This window comes from Somniosus microcephalus, chromosome 7 (assembly GCF_052327205.1).
Source record: "Somniosus microcephalus isolate GS21.2 chromosome 7, FLI_Smic_1.0, whole genome shotgun sequence".
NCBI classification, from domain to species: domain Eukaryota; kingdom Metazoa; phylum Chordata; class Chondrichthyes; order Squaliformes; family Somniosidae; genus Somniosus; species Somniosus microcephalus.
This window is the reverse complement of record NC_140993.1, coordinates 116,663,847-116,684,591: the sequence shown is the minus strand read 5'-3', so window position 1 is coordinate 116,684,591 and position 20,745 is coordinate 116,663,847. Positions and strand designations below refer to the sequence as shown.

The 20,745-nt window shown below is 42.1% G+C and overlaps 1 protein-coding gene across 14 annotated transcripts in view; it reads right to left on the bottom strand.

The window, feature by feature from the left end:
• dtna (dystrobrevin, alpha) overlaps positions 1-20,745 on the bottom strand; it is a 364,320-nt gene that overhangs the window by 171,296 nt on the left and 172,279 nt on the right. For all 14 annotated transcript variants that reach the window (XR_015079004.1, XR_015079005.1, XM_085992861.1 and 11 more), the window contains exons 7-9: positions 17,053-17,158; positions 15,706-15,872; positions 6,304-6,428 (exon numbers count right to left, since the gene is read on the bottom strand). Coding sequence is in view for 12 of the 14 variants with exons in the window: in XM_085992861.1 (XP_085848987.1) it covers positions 6,304-6,428; positions 15,706-15,872; positions 17,053-17,158 (398 nt within the window). In the remaining 2 variants the exon portion in view is untranslated. The remainder of the gene's footprint in view (positions 1-6,303; positions 6,429-15,705; positions 15,873-17,052; positions 17,159-20,745) is intronic.

Genomic DNA, 20,745 nt, shown 5'->3' with positions numbered 1-20,745 from the left:
GCATATGGGATCCTTGGCTTTAGTAATACAGGAATAGAGGGCAAAAGCAATGAAGTTATGCTAAATATTTATAGTACACTGGTTAGACCTCAGCTGGAGTATTGTGTTCAATTCTGGGCATCACACTTTGGGAAGGATGTCAAGGCCTTAGAGAGGGTACAGAAGAGATTTACAAGAATGGCACCAGGGATGAGGAACTTCCGTTAGGTGGAGAAACTGGGGTTGTTCTCTTTAGAGCAGAGAAGGTTAAGAGGAAATTTGATAGAGTTGTTTAAAATCCTGAATGGTTTTGATAAGAGTAAATAAGGAGAAACTGTTTTCAGTGGCCAAGGGTTGGTAACCAGAGGACAGAGATTTAAGGTGATTGGCAAAAGAACCAGAGGCGACATGAGGAAACATTTTTTTACACAGCGAGTTGTTAGGATCTGGAATGCACTGCCTGAAAGGGTGGTGGAAGCAGATTCAATAGTAACAGTCAAAAGAGAATTGGATAAATACTCAAAGGGAAAGAAATTACAGGGCTATGGGGAAAGAGCAGGGGAGTGGAATTCATTGTATAGCTCTATCAAAGAGCCAGCACAGGCACGATGGGATGAATGTCCTCCTTCTGTGCTGTACCATTCTATGATTCTAAGAAATGGGTGTTATTTTTCAGGAAGGAAAGGGAGCAAACGTTTCAGACTTCTATCAAGATCACACAACAAAAATTATAATACAGTTCTTAAATTTTTTTAAATCAAAAGCTTTTTGCCAGGTAGTGAATCTAATTGCAAGGTTTGCACTGTATATTTTGATTCAAATGTGGAAATTAGAACAAACAGAAAATTACATATATAGCACAATGGAGCTGCCGAATTTTTTAAATTCAAAATAATCATGGTTAGCCAACAATTAAAGATGTTACTATCTTCATACTACCTTTTAGTATAAAAGCATTGAAGTTTGCTTCAATGATTTTTTGGGTTGTGTATCAAAATAAACTGCACATTTTGTGCAAAATCTAAAATGGTTTTATAATCTGTAGCTTTTGCTTTTTAAACCAGAATGTATTGATTATATAAGTGACTAACCACAATAACTGCCCTACATGTCTGAAGGATTTGATAGACAACCAATGAGTTACATTATTTCAGGTTTAGTCTGATTAGTGACGTTATTTCTTTACTCTACACTAATGTTGGTTATTGTATATTTCAGTTTTTGAACATACTATAAAGTATTTAAATAAATATTAAAAACAATGCTTACCCATACTCATTTCTGTGCAGCAACAAAAGCAAAACAATTTGTAAGAAAATACAGGTAATTAACTGTAGAACATGCCATTCATGTTTAAATCCAATATATATTCAAGAACAAATCTCCTTTTCTTAGAGTTATTGAAGTGGAGTAAGGATGAGTTTCCGACGTTACAGTTATGATTTAAGCAGCATAGTGCAGTAGATTTAATGGTTAACTAAATAATTAAAATATCTTTTCCATTTCACCCACATTCTGAAACTGACTGGCCCAGATTTTGCTGTGAGCAGCATAGGAATGGCTTTTGCTGATCACCGCGCGTACAGTTGTCCGGACTTTTAGCGGGCTTATCAGTGGAGATTTCTACTCTGTTTGAATTTGGTGCCCTCTACAGGCGATCTGTGAAATCTGTGAGCAGGTCAAGCAGCAGACAAGCTGTTCAACCAATCAGACTGAAGAATCCTCACAGACGGTAAAGCAGGAAGTAAAAAACAGTAAATACAAATTAAATTTAAATTATTGTACAGGAAGCAAAATAAAGATTGGGTCATACACATGGGATTGAGGTAAAGACATGCGAGCAAAACACAAAAACTATATAAAAATTGTATTTAAAAAAAATCTGCAACATTAATTTTCTTCTGAGGGAATGAGACTCCACACTTACAAAAATTAATTTTTGATGGCCAGTGAGGTTGTTCAGTGGTAATTATGACATGGTACGCTGTTAAAAACTCAGTTACTCCTGACTGAACAAGGCTTAAAAATTTCATTGGTCTTTAGTGCGATAATAGTGGGTAATTAGCCTAAATTCATGCCTTAACTTGATTTCTGTGCAGATTCCATTGGCAAAGACTGCAACAGCGCAACCTGTGGAGGGGCAGGTTATCACTGACAGCAAATTTAACTGCGTCAGTATGGACGCCGGAAGTTGCTCTTTACCCCAGTAATAAGGATGAGCACTTATTAGTACAGCAAGATTCAGGCCATTTTCTTTAAACAAGCTTTGCTAGAAAAATACAGGATCAAAATACCAAATTTTTGTCTGAGCTTTTGTACCAAGTAAAATTGTTTCATCTATAAGAATGCAGGGGGGCAAAGGTGAGAAATAGTTGAACGGCTTAAGAGGAATTATATTCTGTAAATGAACTCTCTATGCACATTCTACTCAAATGATCCTTTATGAAAAGATAATTTTTAGTTTCATTGTTCACCACTATAGGCAGGAAAAGTTCTAATGTTACAGTTGCTCCTTTTTATTACACAACTTTTTTGGTGAAACATTGACCCATATTTTGCGTTTGTAATGATGGTGAAACTGTCAGCATTCATCGTCATTATCCTATGAAACTGACAGCAACTTCTGACATCCGCACATGCGCAATTAAACACGGAAATCCAGAAGTTGCTGTCAGTGATTCTCCGCTCCTCCACAGGGTGCGCTGTTGACATCCTCACAGATGTAAATCTTAGAAATCACTTTACCTGATGTCAACTTCTGCTTTTTACACTCTAATCTCACTAAAAACCCCTGAAAAAGTTAAGCCCTGTTGAATGAAGTGTAACTGGGTTTTTAACAGTGTAATAAGTCATAATTACTACCGAACAACCTCTCTGGCACCGAAAAACTAATTTTATATTTTTGGAATGTCAAATTTATCCATTATGAAAAAGATTACATAGATTTTTAAAATAATAAATTAAAAACATTTTTTTAATGTTTGTTTATGATATTTCAACTTCTACCTTAATCCCATGTGTATGTCCCAATCTTATTTTGCTCTCTGTAAAATGATTAAAAAGTGAAGGATAATTTTTTACTTCCTGGTTTGCGCTCTGTGAGAATTCTTCAATATGATTGGCTGCTTAGCCTGCTTGATGACATCACTGTTGCTGGACATCAGAGATCCCCTTTAGGGGGCGCCAGAATCAAATTAACGTCAGGAAAGATGAAATCCATGTCAAAGAGATTGTTAAATCTCTGTGGGCGGCTTTGTTCAAGGTCAGCGGCGAACGCCATCACTTCACTGCTGACCACAAAATCCGGGCAAGCAAAGCACATTAAATATTAATTTTGAAATAAGATTTTTGCAGAGGCAGTTTAACTGTTTAGGATTGTTTGAACTCCATTAGATCACAGTGTGTGACAAAATGCCATCCATTAATTACAATAGAGGACTGTCATGACAATTGAGAGTAGCCTTTTAAGATGCTTGAAAAATAACCCCCTAGATTTCTTCTTCTTTCCCCTTTCCTGTCTCCTGAAGGTAGTGTCGCACATTGGGATACATTTCCATGGGTGCCAACAGCCCTTCAGTACTTTTTCAAGTGATCATTCCTCATATGAAAAATTAGGCAGTGCATATTAGCAGACTGTTTGACTGTTGAGGGCATCACAACCGAGTGATCTTGACCTCTCCTAACAGTATGGGTAATTGAATAGCAACCAGGAGCGGGAACCTGTGTCTGATTTTTCTCCTCAGACCTGGGGAACACAGGGCCATTTTACCACCATACTGGTATCCTGCCCAAGATCAGTTTAATGCATCAATAACAAGGGATCAAACCTGAAACAGTCTTGGTTTATACAACTGAGTACCACACCACAGAATGCATTTACCAACTGAGCCCAATGTTAAAATCCTTGAAGGACTGTTAGCTACTCACTTCCTTCAACGTATCACTGGCAATGGACTGTTAGTATTTTGAGCTGGTCAGTGAATGCTAAAAGATGCATATCAAAGCACAAGTCAGGGACTCAAAAAAACAACAGAAATACTAAAGACTCCAACTGTACTGTATCAGGGAATAAAATATGATCAAAGAGACCCACCTATCAATACCCTAGCACAGTTCAGGTGGGTCACCTATTATCAACTAATGGAAGCACATTTATATGTGTCATCTGCATCTTTGTACAAATACAAAAAGATTGTTCAATGCTTACAATCAAAAGTGGAGTATAAAGAATAAAAGCTAATAGAATAAACCATTATTGATTTGTTGGAAAAACTTACATCACATGCATCTGAATAAGTTTGCTGACATGGCAAAACTAGAGTATAATGTCTTGCATTAATTATTTTAAAATCTAAACTACAGTATTTACCATTCATTTATAAACAAATTCTACTCTATGTTGAAAGGAAGCCTGTTTAATATCATACTTACCATTTAAAGCTCCCTAGGTTGCCATGACAATTACGAATTTGATCTATTAACATCTAAGTTGTTTTGTATCTGTTCGTAAGATTCGCAAGTCTGACAAAGGCGACAGTTACCTGATGAAGGCCTGCCCAAATGGTATCAGTTACCTGATGAAGGCCTGCCCAAATGGTATCAGTTACCTGATGAAGGCCTGCCCAAATGGTGTCAGTTACCTGATGAAGGTGTGCCCAAATGGTGTCAGTTACCTGATGAAGGTGTGCCCAAATGGTATCCTGGCTGATATAGCACGGATCCATCATGGCTGCCTGAAATGGGCTGGTGGCATAAAAGTTGAGTGAGCTCGTGACATTCACAGCCATAGACAGAACAGAGCAGGTAGATTAGACATTGCCACGGGTCTTTATGTAGTAGCTGGTGCAGTTCTCCTATAGCCTGTATGATGAAACAATTCTTCAAACACAGAGGACCTTACGAAGGATTGGTGTAGCCTGTAAAGTGTGTGTGTGTGTGTGTGTGTGTGTGTGTGTGTGTGTGTGTGTGTGTGTGTGTGTGGGGGTCGGGTCATATCTTGAAGGGCACATCCTCCAATGCCTCACTCTCCTTTCTTCCACACTCTTCTGCTGCACCTCCACCTCCATTATAATGGCTAACAAAGGAACGTCCATTGGGAATTCCGTACTTAGTCCAGTGAACCTCTCACGATGGATGGGGACAAAATTAGCCCGGAGATCCCAAATCCAGCACTGGCTAGAGGAAAATCAAAAAAGAACCACTCCAAAAATTCTTTTAAGCTCCAGTAATCCATAGACAAAGTTTCTGTACTCTCCAGGCTTAAAAAGTCCTCACTTCTGCCAGTTTCAGCTGATCCTGGCAACAGGTACACCTTATAAATGCCATTCTAAGTACCCCAATCCATTAAGAGTGCAACACGTGCTACTTCACTGACCCTTATTTACATTTATTTAAATTAGCTCTGTGGGGACTTGGTGGGCAGATCACGGGTAGGGACAAACCAAGATTTCAAACTTGCGTACATCGATTTTGGGGCAGAAAACTGATGGAAATGGCATCTGCTCCAATTTCCAGGCCACAAGATACAGTTGCACCAATTGCAAGCCTCAGATATGTAGAAAAAAGTGAGGAATGTTGGAGCAATTCTGTTGTCAACCTGGAAACATAAATATTTCCAAAAATACTAGTGACAGTAAACAATTCAAACAAAATTTACTATTTAACCCAGACCAATGTGTTTATTTTTCTTAATTACTTTTGCAGCAGTTCACTTCAAACCATTAACATTAGATATCTGCAGATCTTTACAAAGGCCTGACTAACAAAATAGTCTCCCATCCGATAAACATGAAAACAATGAAATCGAGCAAAGTAGGTAATAATACTGGAAATACACATCAAGTCTATTAGTGTCTTAAAAGAGATGAGACAGGTTATTCTTTTGAACAAAGACCCTTCATCAGAATTCTAAAGATAATGAAAAGATGCATGTAGGTGAAAGATAGCTATGTAAGTATTTTCATATTTTTTAACATTCACATCTTTCACATTTTATAATTTAATAAAGAATACATTGAGAAGATTCAATAAAATTCAAAATATAAAGCAACTCATCATTGAGATAATGACATGCAGTATCAGAAGCCGGGGCTATTGCTTGACCAGGTATTTACAGCACAGGCTTCTAATACAAATAGGAAACATGGATAGTAATCAGAGATGCTATGCTGTTACCAAATTTGGCAACTGTGAAGAATATATCTGGAAAAAAGATCCATTCTACAGTGTATCATCCATTAAGCTGTTGAGAGAATAACCTAAAAAACACACAATAAGAGCATGGAAAATTCATTCTTAAAGCCTAAAAGGTCAATATATACTTACACAATGTGGGCCAGGTTTAGCGGTTTTTCAGGCTGGTCAGGGAACATTGGGTGCAAAGGCTCACGACTGGAAGCACAGCTTAAGGACTTGCTAAGTGCATTAGTTAGCTTCTTTGCAGGGGATTTCTGGGAATAGGATGAGAATAAGGATAGGTAAAGTATCAAGATATTAAAACAGTGCTACAGTTTCTAAAATAAGAAATTTTACATTGCGCCTTTAAAAAAAATATTTATCATTTCCTCTCCTTCAGAAAATCTTGACTGCACATAGTCTCCTTTAGCTAAAAGGATAGGACAACAAGTTATAAACTTTTCTACGACACAACATCACTGCTGCTCTCTATTGAAGTAAATTTGCTATTAAACAAGATGCATTATTTTCAGCATTTACTTGTCATGAGCAATATGGTTTTGCTATTGTTACCACAACGCATCCATCCACCTGGACACAGTTGCTGAGTTCCAGCATTTGGTCTCCAAGATTAATCCATGATGCGAAAAGTCAGTAGTAGGCAATGGATGGCATGATACTTCATTAAATGGCTCTAATTCTTGAAAGAAAAAACAATTGTCGCATCCCTACTTCATTATTAGCTTCTCTTTCCATTAAGTCTCATTGTTAATTTTACAGAATGATAAATTGCTACAGCACATAAACAAGCCTTTCAGCCCATTAAGTCTGTGCTAATGTTCTTTCTCCACACGGACTACCTAGACTAATCCCGTTCTATTGCTCAGGTAAGGAATTGCTTTTGAGGTAGGAGACAGAGAGCAGGGATAATGGGTATGTTCTCAAATTGACAGGATGTGACTATTGGTGCTCCTGGGTCTGTACTGGGGCCTCAGCTTTTCACTATATTTATAAATGACTTAGATGAACGAATAGAGAGCTGTAGTTTGCTGATGACACCAAGTTAGGTGGCACAATAAATAGTGTAGGTGGGAGCAGAAAGTTGCAAAGGGATATTTATAGAGTAAGTGAGTGGGCAAAACTGTGGCAGATGGAGTTCAATTTGGGGAAGTGTGAGGTCATCTGTCAATACCCTAGCATTATCACCTAATGGAAGCACATTCATATGTCACAGAAATCACAGAATCACAGAAACCCCACAGTGCAGATAGAGGCCATTTCGGCCCATCGAGCCTGCACCGACACATATCCCACCCGATCCCTGTAACCCCTACACCAACACATATCCCACCCGATCCCCGTAACCCCACGTATTTAATCCCCCTAACACTAAGGGCCAATTTTTATCATAGCCAATCAACCTAACCCGCACATCTTTGGACTGTGGGAGGAAACCGGAGCACCCGGAGGAAACCCACGCAAACACAGGGAGAATGTGCAAACTCCACACAGACAGTCACCCGAGGCCGGATTTGAACCCGGGTCCCTGGCGCTGTGAGGCTGCATCTGCATTTTTGTATAAATGCAAAGAATTCACCTAAAAAAGATAGATCAGTGTATTTTCTAAATGGTGAGAAGTGAGGAACTGTGGAGAAGCAGAGAGATTTAGGGGTCCAAGTACAGAATAAAAGCTATTGGACGGGTACAAAAATTATTGAAGAGGCTAATGGAATGTTGGCCTTTATCTCAAAGGGTCTGGAATACAAAGGATTGGAAGTTACGTTACGGTTGCATAAAGCTCTGGTTAGACTGCTTCTAGACTATTGCATTCAGTTCTGGGTACCGCACCGCAGGAAAGATATACAGGTAGACTATCCTTTATCTGAACTTCCGAAAACCGAAAACCTCTAAAAACCGAAAGTTTTTTCGTTCAGCGTAAGTCGTGCGCACGACATGACCAGAGTGGCGCACGACTTACGCTGAGCAGGGCAGAGGGTCACAGAGTTCCCTCCTGGGTAGGAGATTGCAGGCCGAGCCGGGCAGTGTGAAGGAGGTACCGGGAGAGTGAACCCAACAATACAGCGGCCCGTCCGATAGCTGCAGCGGCCCGTCCGATATTCTTTTCTCCCCCCGACCCGACCCGAACCGAACCGCGGCCCGTCCGATATTCTTTTCTCCCCCCCACCCGACCCGACCCGACTCCCGACCCGTCCGATATTCTTTTCTCCCGACCCGACCCCTGACCCGAACCGCGGCCCGTCCGATATTCTTTTCCCCCCACCAGAATTATACCGGGGCTAAAAGGGTTAAATTATGAGAACAGGTTGCATAGACTAGGCTTGTATTTCCTTGAGTATAGAAGATGAGCTAATTGAGGTATTTAAGGTGACGAAAGGAGTTGATAGGGTAGATAGAGAGAAACTATTTCCTCTGGTCGGGGAGTCCAGTACAAGGGGGCATATATCCTTAAAAGTAGAGCTAGGCCGACCAGGGGTGATGTCAGGAAGCACTTTTTCACACAAACATCGGTGGAAATCTGTAACTCTCTCCCCCAAAAAGCTGTTGAGGCTGGGTGATTGAAAATTTCAAAACTGAAATTGATAGATTTTTGTTAGGTAAGGGCATTAAGGGATACAGAACCAAGGTGGGTAGGTGGAGTTAAGATATAGATCAGCCACGATCTAATTGAATGGCGGAACAGGCTCGATGGGCTAAATGAGCTACACCTGTTCCTATTGTAAATTCACAAAAGGAAAATGAATGCTGTGACTGAATGGATTTACTTTTACTTGGCTTCTCGATTTTAACAAAATTTAATCTTTGGAAGAATTCTATTAAAATATCATGTGGGTACCCAGTGAACTTCCAAATCACTAGTGAAGCAGTATAAAACCAATTTCTGTCTGAAGATATACTATACCACATTTTGTTACCATTATTTGTACCATATGTGCTGCACCCACTAGACTGAAGGGGGGACTATTTGAAGGTTTTATTTCATAATGCTAAATGATGTGAGTTAGATTTGTATAATGAACAGAAAAACTTTTCTCTTACACTATCAGAAATGCTAATATTAGCAGATAAAAGAACAAGGAATTTTGATTAATCCACATGATGTAGTGGAGAAAATTAAACAACGAGGTGAATAAATTTTAGCAGAAAAATATTACCAGGCTTCCCAAAATTGATTAATGGGTTAAAGCATCATAGCAATTGATACTGAGCCATTCAAACTAGAAGAGCACAGGTTTGATCCTAGTCTGTGCATTAGTTATCTGATCTCAAGCAGGGTAGCAGTTGCGAGTGCTATAATTGGTCTCAGTGTTCCTGGGAGGGAGGAAATATAGTCAGCCAAGGTGTCCATTCCCAATTGCTATCCAATGACTTCTGCACCTATGCATCAGGTGGGCACAGGATTAATCTCAGGTGAAATACCCCCAATAGTTGAATAGCCAACACACAGACTGAGGTTTTCCTCTTCAGTGTGGATTCAGGATGGAAGAGGAGAACAGAACAAGGGGAGGAAAAAATAAAATTCACCAGATTAAACGGGGAGTTATAGAATCATAGCACTACAGTACAGAAAGAGTCTAGTTGACTCATTGAGCCTGTACTGGATCTCTGAAAGTGTTATCCATGAATTTCCAATTCTCCTACCTTCTTCTGATACCCGTTTAATTTTTTATTTTTCAAATATTTATCCACTTTTGCTTTAAAAACTACAATGTATTCTGCTTCCACCACTGTTTCTGGTAGGGCATTCCACATCCTAACAACCCACTGCATAATCAAATTCCCAATTTACTTTGTCAATACCTCTCAATTTTGAACACCACCATTAGATCTCCTCTTAATCTTCTCTATTTGAATGAAAAGAACTCCAGTTTTTCAAGTTTCAATTCAATTGTGCCCCTATATATAAAGCTTAGGATCCCATATGCCTTTTTAGAGCATTATCACTTGTCTTCCCGCTTTTAAAGATTTGTGTATCTGAATCCCCAGGTCACTCTGCTCCTCTACTCCTTTTAAAAGTTTTACCATTTAGCATATATTTCCTTATTCTTCCTCCCAGAATGTACTGCCTAACATTTCTCCACATTAAGTTTCATCTGACATCTCCTGCCTAATCTTGTGCTATGTCCTCCTAAAGTTGCTTACTTTCGTCCTTACAGTTAGCCACACTATCTTTCTATTATCTGCTCATTTTAATATTGTACCCCCTATAACCAAGTCCAAGGCCTAGAAATTCACTATGGCCCCGCCAGCTGGCTAACGGCCAAAAGTTAGCGCTGGGCACGGAGCCATGTGCGACCGTCCGATATTCACTTTTTGCGCCCCAAGTCGGAACCGGCCGCTATTCCAGGGTGTGCCCGCCCCCGCTTGGGGCGCTGAAACTGAATTTCAGCGCTCTAAGTGCCGCTGCGCCACCCGATGCGGTGCGGCAGGCTGCGGTACTGCAGGCCTCCTCCTTCTCTTAAGGTGGAGGTGCCTGCAACGGGGAGATCGCCGCTGGATTGTGCCGGCAAATGAGCCTGGCACCACGGAGAAGTGCCGGGCTCACGGAAAGCAGCCGGCAATGCCGCGGGGGGGGTGGTGGAGGAGGCCGGGGAAGGAGGTGCGGGCAGGCGGCCGCCGAAAAAGCGGCCGGCCGCACCTCCACCTTTATGCGCCCCACTAAGGCTGCAGTAAGGCCCTGGTCTCCGGATGTTAGTAGCGGCCGCCACGGAGGAGGCGGCGGCAACTGAATATGGGCGTCGGGCCGGCATCGGGGCGGAAACGGGGCACTGCGCACACCGATGACGTCATCGGTGCCGGCGCAGCACTACCGGCTACCGCCGCCATTACCGCCGAGCTCAATATCAGCGCAACCTCCTCTACTGGCGCAGAAGCCCTCTTTAGGCGGTAACTGGGCGCAAAGCTTGCAGCGCCTTACTGAATTTCTAGGCCCAGGTCTTTAATATATTTTGAGTGGAATAGTGGTCCAACACTGACCCCTAGGGAACACCTTATATACACTGCATTTCCTTTTACAAATCCATGCTGGTTGTCCTTAATTAACCTAATTCTTTCAAGATGAATATTAATTTTATTCCGTATTATGCTCTCTAGAAACTTACCACATTGGCATAATCAAAGGATGTCTGAAAGGTTGTAGTCACTGCCTCCTCTATTTCCTCTCTGACTTCCTTCAACACTCTTGGAGTAATGCCATCAAGGCCTGGTTCTTTCCCAATTTGAATTCAACCAATTTTTTCAGTACTACTTCTTTGTCTAGTTACCCTACATAATTGCTCTGCCTCATCCACTTGTACCTTTTCATAGCCACTATCACATTCTTCTGTGAAATATGATACAAAGTACTCATTTAGTATCTCTGCCATTGCTCCACAAGCTTTCCTTATTGATCTCTAATTGGCCCTGTCATTTCTTGAATTTTTCTTTTTATTTGTTTGTAAAACTATTTACTATTTCCCTTTGTTACCTGCCAGTCTTTCTTCATACCTTCTCTTAGCCTTTCTAATTTCCTTTTTTTTTTGCTTCCCCTCTATATTTGGCTTGGTGGACGCACAATAAAGACGTTTTTTTCTGATACGATATTTCTTGGAGCAGAGTAAAACTCACTATTCACGCTTGGAGGATCAGGGTAAAATGTTAACCTCAACTGACATTTAAATTGAGTTTTTCTGCATATGTGAATTTTGCTAGTTATCACTTGGGTGACTAGAAAGAATGTATTATGGTAAAATAAAAATAAATACATTTTTAAAATGGTTAGCATCATGTCACCTAGAAGAATAAGGTTCTTGATACCAATTCTCACTGCCACTGCTACCACTGAGAAAGCGAGATCAAAATCTTCCCAGTAAACTGATCATTGGTACAGGTGATAGAAATTGTGAGAGTAAAGCCAATGACCAGTGTGTTGATGCATGATGATGTGCATATTGCTTCTTATTAAATAATCACTGCAGCTTTACTGAGTGATAACTTAATGTTTAATTACTGGGAAATAATGCTGTCAGTATGAATTATATTCACTTTACTGAAATACACATCTAAATTATTAATGTCTGGTGATATAGAGGTTATGTGTATATTTTTAAGTCAGATTTTACAATACTTGATTTGTGGACACTTTTACCTGTACTCTAACTAAAAGTAATAAATCCATAAATTTGTAATCCAGAGCAATGACTTTGAATTCAATCTACAAGGCTTAAAGCTTGAATTGTTATGAATCAAATTCTGATAAAGAATAGTATTACAAGAGAGAAATGCTGCATACAAAACTGGAACAGGTAATTCCAATAGATCAAATGTAACCTGTAACTTCAAGAAGTATTCCAAATTTATTTGGGGCGAATAACCAGAGGCTATACTACAAAGAGAAAACTTATGGACCGGATTTTAAGGTCAGCGCCGAACAAATGGCGCTCGCCGTTCATTACGTATACAGCTGCCTACAGACTTTTCGTGGGATTTTGCGTGCAACTTTCTGTCATCAGGAGTCTGATACAGTGCGGCACCCACTACAGGGGATCTGGGACCTGTGTGAATAGGGCAAGCAACAGCGTGTATCTTCAACCCATCAGATTGAAGAATCCTCACTGAAACACACGGGGGAATTTAACCCCAAAGAATGGACGAGTTTGGGTCAGGTGGGAGATTAAAGTGGTAGAAATCTGAATCTTCAATCCACCTTCCGACCTTCTGATCCCCGGCCCCGCTCTGGCCTCCAATTCCAAGCCCGCGACCTACCACTTCCGACTTCTGAACCCCAGCCCCGGAACCCCCTCTGGCTTCCAATTCCTGACCCCCTCTCTCCGGCCTCCAACCTCCGATCCCTAGCCTCTGAACCCCACTCTGGCCTCCGACCCCTGACACCCCCTTCTGAACTCTGATCCCTGGCCCCCTCCCCCACCTCCTGCCCTCTGATCCCGGCCTACTGACCCTCTCCGATCCCGGCCTACTGAATCCCCCACTACCGATCTCCACCGCATGTCCCCCCACTGATCCCGGCCTTCCGACCCCCCACCCCCGAGCCCGACCTGTAAGAATTCGCAATAATTTACAGTTCTGAAGATCAATTTTTTTGATTAAAGAGACCCCTGGGCATTGTGCTTTTAAATTTCCAGGGATAAAAATGGCTGTCACCACATGGCCGAAGACAAAGGACAATGCTTTGTTTACAAAGCAATCGAATGCTATTAGCATTTGTTTGTATATCGAGTGGATACATCTAAACTGCAGAAGAGACTTTTGTACCTTGAATGGGAAACGTTTAACAATTGAATGGGTCTAAATCACTTAGCATTCTGGACAATAGGGCTGTTGCATTCTCTTTTGTTTCAGCCCAGGGAGCTCCGGAAGACACATTAACCCAGTCTAACCACTTTGAGTTAGCCAATCACAGCTTTCTCTTGTGTATTGGACTCTTTGGGCGGGGAATTTTGCACACAGCCCTTGCAGGGCAGAACAGCAGGACCTGACCAGGTATAAAGATAGCTGCTGAGAAGCTATCGGGCCTCTTACTTCGCTGGACCAAAGGTGAGCAGGGGGTTCTGACTCCTCAACAAGGTAACCTAGCAGGAGTTTGGGGTGGTGATTTGAGGGTAATTGCTAAGATTGTTTAAATAACATTGTAGTCATTTTATCCCTCATTTTCGCCGTCTGCAACCCCCCTGTTATATAGTTTTAATGTAATTACTGTGTTCGTGTGGCATAGTTTATTCTTGGATTGTAGTTTATTTAGTTAATAAAACTTGATTTTTTCTCTCATCCAAACTACGTGTCTGTTTTAATATCAATAATTATAAGCCCTGCAGTCAGAACTGGAAGGTGGGGTAGCGATTCGAAACCGCTGTTTTAAAATTGGTTTTATTGGAATTGGTCTGACTGCAGGCAAAGGCTGTAAGACCAGGAAAATTACTTTAAACCAGTTTAAAGAAGCCCCCAAACCCTTACAGACCTTTCGACGTATCCCCCACCAGCCTCCCCGCCAATCCCAGCCTCCGATCCCTCCCTCCTTCCCGGCTGTGGCCTGGTGCCGCAGGCCTACCCACCTGACAGCTAGCCAGCTTCCCAATATGGCTGGCTGTGGGGTGGGAAACAGAGAAAAAAAATGCTAATCTAGCCTTGCCGTTAAATTCAGCAGGGTCTGAAGGACACCCGTCCTCCCCGGCCGTAATTACAGCCTCCCCGCTCCCTACCCGCCTTCAAGTTAAAATCCTGCTCACAGATTCTAAACCAGGAACTGTAAGTTAGAATATTTAATTCAATGTAAAATAATGTATAGAAAGCAAAATAAAGAGAGGGAAAGAAAGATTGGAATAAAAGAGAGATAAAAGAGAAAGAAAAAGAAAAAAATGTTTATTTTCATTTTTTATTTTTTTTAAATTTCCAACAATAATTAAATCTGAAGGAATAAGACTCCACACTTGTAAAAGTTAATTTTCAGTGCCAGAGAGGTTGTTTGGCAGTAATTAAGACGTATCATGCCATTAAAAAAATCACTTACACCTGAATGCACCAGCGCTAACATTTTCTGGCATGTTTAGTGGGTAACTAGTGGGTAAGTACAGCAACCTCACACCCTTCATGTGTTTTAATAGTGTGTCTCTCGATGAGGTACCAGTGTATCGAAGCTTGTAGAGGAGCAGGACAAATCAAACAGCAACTTCCTGATTTCCGTGTTTAAGTGCGCAGACACCAGAAGTTGCTGTCAATTTCACAGGGAAATGACGGCGAACACTGACAGCTTCGCCATCATTACAACCGCAAAATACGGGCCAATGTTTCACCAAAAAAGTTGTGTTATAAAAAGGAGCAATTGTAACATTAGAACTTTTCCTGCCTATAGTGGTGAACAGTGAAACTAAAAATTATCATTTCATAAAGGATCATTTGAGTACAGTGCGCATAGAGTTCATCTACAGAATATAATTTCTCTTAAGCTGTTCAACTATTTCTCACCTTTGCTCCCCCGCTCCGGTATTCTTATAGATGAATTAATTTTACTTGGTACAAAAGCTCAGCTGAAAATTTGGTATTTTGATCCTGTATTTTTTTTTAGCAAAGCTTGTTTAAGGAAAATGGCCTGACATTTTGCTGTACTAATAAAGGTGAGGCTGTCAGCGCTCGTCCTTATTACTGGGTTAAACTGACAGCAACTTCCGGCGTCAGCACATGAGCAGTTAAACGCAGAAATCTGGAAGTTGCCGTCAGTGATACCCTGCTCCTCCACAGGGTGTGCTGTTGCAGTCTTCACCAATATCAATGTTGAGACTGTCCATTTTACACCATATAACATTGAGCGCTGATAGCCTCACTGTTATTCTTACCACAAAATACAGGCCACTACTTCTCTCCAACACCCACCCCCCCCACCAACCAACCTAAAGAAAAAGTAAATTGAATGAAATGATTACAATTTACACTATACAGGGCTGCAATATATTGTTTATAAATTAAACAAATTGTATTATTGTTATGTTGTATATATAGATGCACCTTTTGATCTTATACCCAATAAATTCATGTGCTTCTTACCCAAGATGTGTATTCTTTCATTTGGTGCTGGTTGCTATGAGAACCACTTGCATGGCCTCTCCAAAAGCAGTCCTGACAGAGCTGGTAATTGTGACACTGCTGGCAACGATATCGAAAACCCATCATGCTCTCACTGCGGCAGTAGGAACACTCAACAGGGTGGAAGACTGTGTATTCGGAATACAAAAGCATCGAGGTTATTTTTACTTTGCTTTCAGTCATATTTTATTTTGCATATATACTGTATATTTGAAGTATTACAAGTACTTTGATGAAAGAATATATTCATTCTCTATAGCACTAGTTTTCAAATTGTCCTGTGAGGGTGATTTCCTGCAAATCTTGACACTCGCAAGACCCCTTGTTGTACTACTTACAAAGTGATGCTCTAGATACAGGAACAACTTAGTGCTAGCCCGCACTGTATCCTTCAACTTATATACTGGCACTCGGAAATACTTGACCATAGAAATTTACAAGACGAATGGAGTGCATTTTTTTCACTTTAGTGTTTGTCTATTAATATATGGGCCATGATTTTGAGCTATAGGGCTATCTGGCCTCCAACACTCCTGCTCCTGACAAAAATAGTGTGTGGTAGATTTTAATTATCGGGCAGCTGGCCAGAAAAGTGGGCAAGCCAGCCGCACGATCCCTCCAGCTGGACTAGGTCGAGGGCCAGGCCCATTAACATGCTGCTGCAAGCTGCACGCCCCAAAAAGGCACTCCCCCTGCAATTTGTCAGCTCCAGGCCTCCACAATATTGGGAAGCTCAGAGGCTGAACTGGTCAGCAGGGATGTAGCTCCTTGGATGGAGGGGTGGGGGAGAAATAGCATGGGGGGGCACCAGTGCGCCAGCTTGTGGAGCCTGGAGGAGCACTTCTTTTTGGGGCCTCTTCTTCTTCACTGCCAGATTTTACTGAGCAGAGTACTTGGTAAATTCCCAGTGTGGAGCTGAACCTTCACTCTATAAAGAAGTTTGAGAAATTTTTTGGTATGCAAGGAGAGATGCAAATTGTTTTTGAACTACACATGCCAGGAAGGTCACTTGTTATCCCTGTTCTTTGCTGAGTTATCTGAGGCATTACAATTGGCCTGAGTTTCCCTGTGCTCCTGATCACTATTTGGTGATTCCTGCTGGAAAGTGCTTGTGGGAGGACTTGGGATGAGGGCAGGAATGGGCTACGAGGCCCCTGATTGGCTGATTGACTGAGGTACCAGAGGGCCACCAGTGCTCATGAAAGCTGTAATCCCAGAGTGAGTCATTACCTTTAGAAGAGAAAAATGTAAAAGAAAAAAGCAGCCAGTATTGTAAGGTAGAATTGTGCTAAATTGTTCATAACTTACCATTTTCAACGTTTGCAAGGCGATGCATGAGTGGCAGCCAGACAAGACATTGTGGTGGAGGATCGGACATCAAGGTGTCCAGAAAAGTGTTTAGTGTCACTTTTTTCTGCAAAACACAAACTAGAAATTGGATTCTTCTTGCAACCGAAAAGGATTCATTAATATTCAACTATCTTTGAAAACACGAATAGCATTGAAAACTTATGCCATCCAATTTGTGGTAACTCCTCAAAAATCAAAAATAAAATGATGAACTCATTTCATCCAACATGCTTTTCCTGGTTCTCAGAATATATCAAAATGTCAATGCAAACCTCCATCTCATGTTGACATTTTCAAAAACATACAATTCAATGACAGCAAAGAGATGCAAATTTAAAAACTGCGCCGCAACATAAACCCATTTCTACAAATTCTACAGCCTGATACAATCATACTCATAGAATCATACCTATCACCCAACGTCCCTGATTCCTCCATCACCATCCCTGTTCTGTTCCACCAGCAGGAAAGACCGACCAGAGGTGGCAGCACAATGGTACACAGTCAGGAGGGAGTGGCCTTGGGTGTCCTCAAAACTGACTCTGGGCCCCATGAGGTCTCATGACATCAGGTCAAATATGGGCAAGGAAACCTCCTGTTAGTTACCACCTACCACCCTCCCTCAATTGATGAATCAGTACTCCTCCATGTTAAACAGCATTTGGAGGAAGCACGGAGGGTAGCAGGGGCACAGAACGTACTGTGGATGGGGGACTTGAATGTCCATCACCAAGAGTGGTTCGGTAGCGCCACTACTGACTGAACTGGCCGAGTCCAGAAGGACATAGCTGACAGACTGGGCCTGCGGCAGGTAGTGAAAGATCCGACGTGAGGGAAAAACATACCTGACCTCGTACTCACCAATCCACCTGTCGCAGATGCATCTGTCCATGACAATATTGGTAAGAGTGACTACCTCACAATCCTTGTGGAGATGAAGCCCCGTCTTCACACTGAGGACATCCTCCATCGTGTTGTGTGGTACTACCACTGTGCTAAAGAGGACAGATTCAGAACAGATCTAGCAGCTCAAAACTGGGCATCCATGAGGCGTTGTGGGCCATCAGCAGCAGCAGAATTGTATTCCACCACAATCGCTAAACTCATTACCCGGCATATTCCTCACTCTACCATTACCATCAAGCCAGGCAGACCAACCCTGGTTCAATGAGGAATGTAGAAGAGCATGCCAGGAGCAGCATCAGTCATACCTGAAAATGAGGTCCCAACTTGGTGAAGCTACAACACAGGATTACATACAGTTAAAGCAGGATGCTATAGTCAGAGCTAAGTGATCCCACAATCAATGGATCAGATCAAAGCTCTGCAGTCCCGCCACATCCAGTCGTGAATGGTGGTGGACAATTAAACAACTAATGGGAGAAGGAGGGTTCATGAACATCCCCATCCTCAACGATGGCAGAACCCAGTACGTGAGTGCAAAGGTCAAGACTGAAGCGTTCACAACCATCTTCCGCCAGAAGTGCCAAGTGGATGATCCATTTCAGCCTCCTCCCAAGGCCCCAATCATCACAGATGCCAGCCTTCAGCCAATTCAATTTGCTCCATGCGGTTTTAAGAAATGGCTGAGATCACTGGATACAGCACAGGCTATAGGCCCCGACAACAATCCGGCTGTCGTGCTAAAGGCTTGTGCTCCAGAACTAGCCACGCCTCTAGCCAAGTTGTTCCAGTACAGCTACAACACTAGCATCAACCCGTCAAAGTGGAAAATTGCCCCTGTATGTCCCGTCCACAAAAAGCAGGACAAATCCAATCCGCCCCATCAGCCTAATCTCAATCATCAGCAAAGTGATGGAAAATGCCATTGACGGTGCTATCAAGCGGCACTTACTCACCAATAACCTGCTCACCGATGCTCAGTTTGGGTTCCAGCAGGACTACTCGGCTCCAGATCTCATTATAGTCTTTGTCCAAACAGAGAAAAAGAGCTGAATTCCAGAGGTGAGGGGAGAGTGACTGCCCTTGGCATCAAGGCAGCATTTGACCAAGTGTGGCATCAAGGAGCCCTAGTAAAATTGAAGTCAATGGGATTCAGGGGAAAGACTCTCCACTGGCTGGAATCATACCTAGCACAATGAAAGATGATTGTGGTTGTTGGAGGCCAATTGTCTCAGCCCCATGACAGCGTTGCAGTAGTTCCTCAGGGCAATGTCCTAGGCCCAACCATATTCAGCTGCTTCATCAATGACCTTCCCTCCATCTTAAGGTCAGTAGTGGGGATGTTCGCTGATGATTGTAGTGTTCAGTTCCATTCGCAATTCCTCAGACAACAAAGCAGTCCGTGCCTACATGCAGCAAGACCTGGGCAACATCCAGGCTTGGACTGCTAAGTGCAAAGTAACATTTGTACCATACAAGTGCCAGGCAATGACCATCTCCAACAAGAGAGAGTGGGGGAAAAATTCGTGGCCACCATGAGAGTTGCCGGCTCGGGTTAACGGCCGCTGAAAATGGACGAAGCGCAATCAGAGAAAAATTTGGCTGGGGACTAAAGATTTTTAGCCCAGCCCTAATTTACTGTGCAATGCCCTCCTGTTGGCGTTGTGCAGGAATGGAAGTTGAAGTGCCCGTCCTGAAGTGGCGTCCAGCCTCTAACAGCCTCTGGGAGAAAGTCTATGGTATCGCAAGGAATTGTGAGTAATTAAAAGGGCTATGAATTAGCACAAGAACATAGGAATTAACAGCAGGAGCAGGCCATATGGTCTTTTGAGCCTGCTCCGCCATTCAATAAGATCATGGCTGATCTTCCGACCTCAACTCCACTTTCCCACCCGATCTCCATATCCCTTGATTCCCCTAGAGTCAAAAATCTTATCTATCTCAGCCTTCAATATACTCAATGACTCAGCATCCACAGCCCCCTGGGGTAGAGGATTCCAAAGATTCATAACCCTCTGAATGAAGAAATTCCTCCTCATCTCAGTCTTAAATGGTCGACTCCTTATCCTGAGACTATGCTCCCTAGTTCTAGACTCTCCAACCAGGGTAAACAACCTCTCGGCATCTATCCTGTCAATCCCCCTCAGAATCTTTTATGTTTCAATGAGATCACCTCTTATTCTTCTAAACTCCAGATAGTACAGGCCCAATCTACTCAATCTCTCCTCAGAGGACAACCCTCTCATCCCAGGGATCAATCTAGTGAACCTTTGTTACACCGCCTCGAAGGCATGTATGTCCTTTCTCAGATAAGGAAACCAAAACTGTGCACAGTACTCCAGGAGTGGTCTCACCAAAGCCCTGTACAATTGTAGTAAGTCTTCCTTGCTCTTGTACTCCAACCCCCTTGCAATAAAGGCCAACCTGCTATTTGCTTTCCTAATTGCTTGCTGTACCTGCATGCTAACTCTCTGTATTTCCTGTACGAGGACGCCTAAATCTCTCTGAACAGCAACATTTAATAGTTTCTCACCATTTAAAAATAATTCTGTTTTTCTATTCTTCCCACCAAAGTGAATAACCTTACATTTCCCCACATTATACTCCATTTGCCAACTTATTGTCCACTCATTTAACCTGCAGGCTCTTTGCGTCCTCCTCACAGCTTACTTTCCCACCTAGCTTTGTATCATCAGCAAACTTGGATACATTGCACTCAGTCCCTTCATCTAGGTCATTAACATAGAT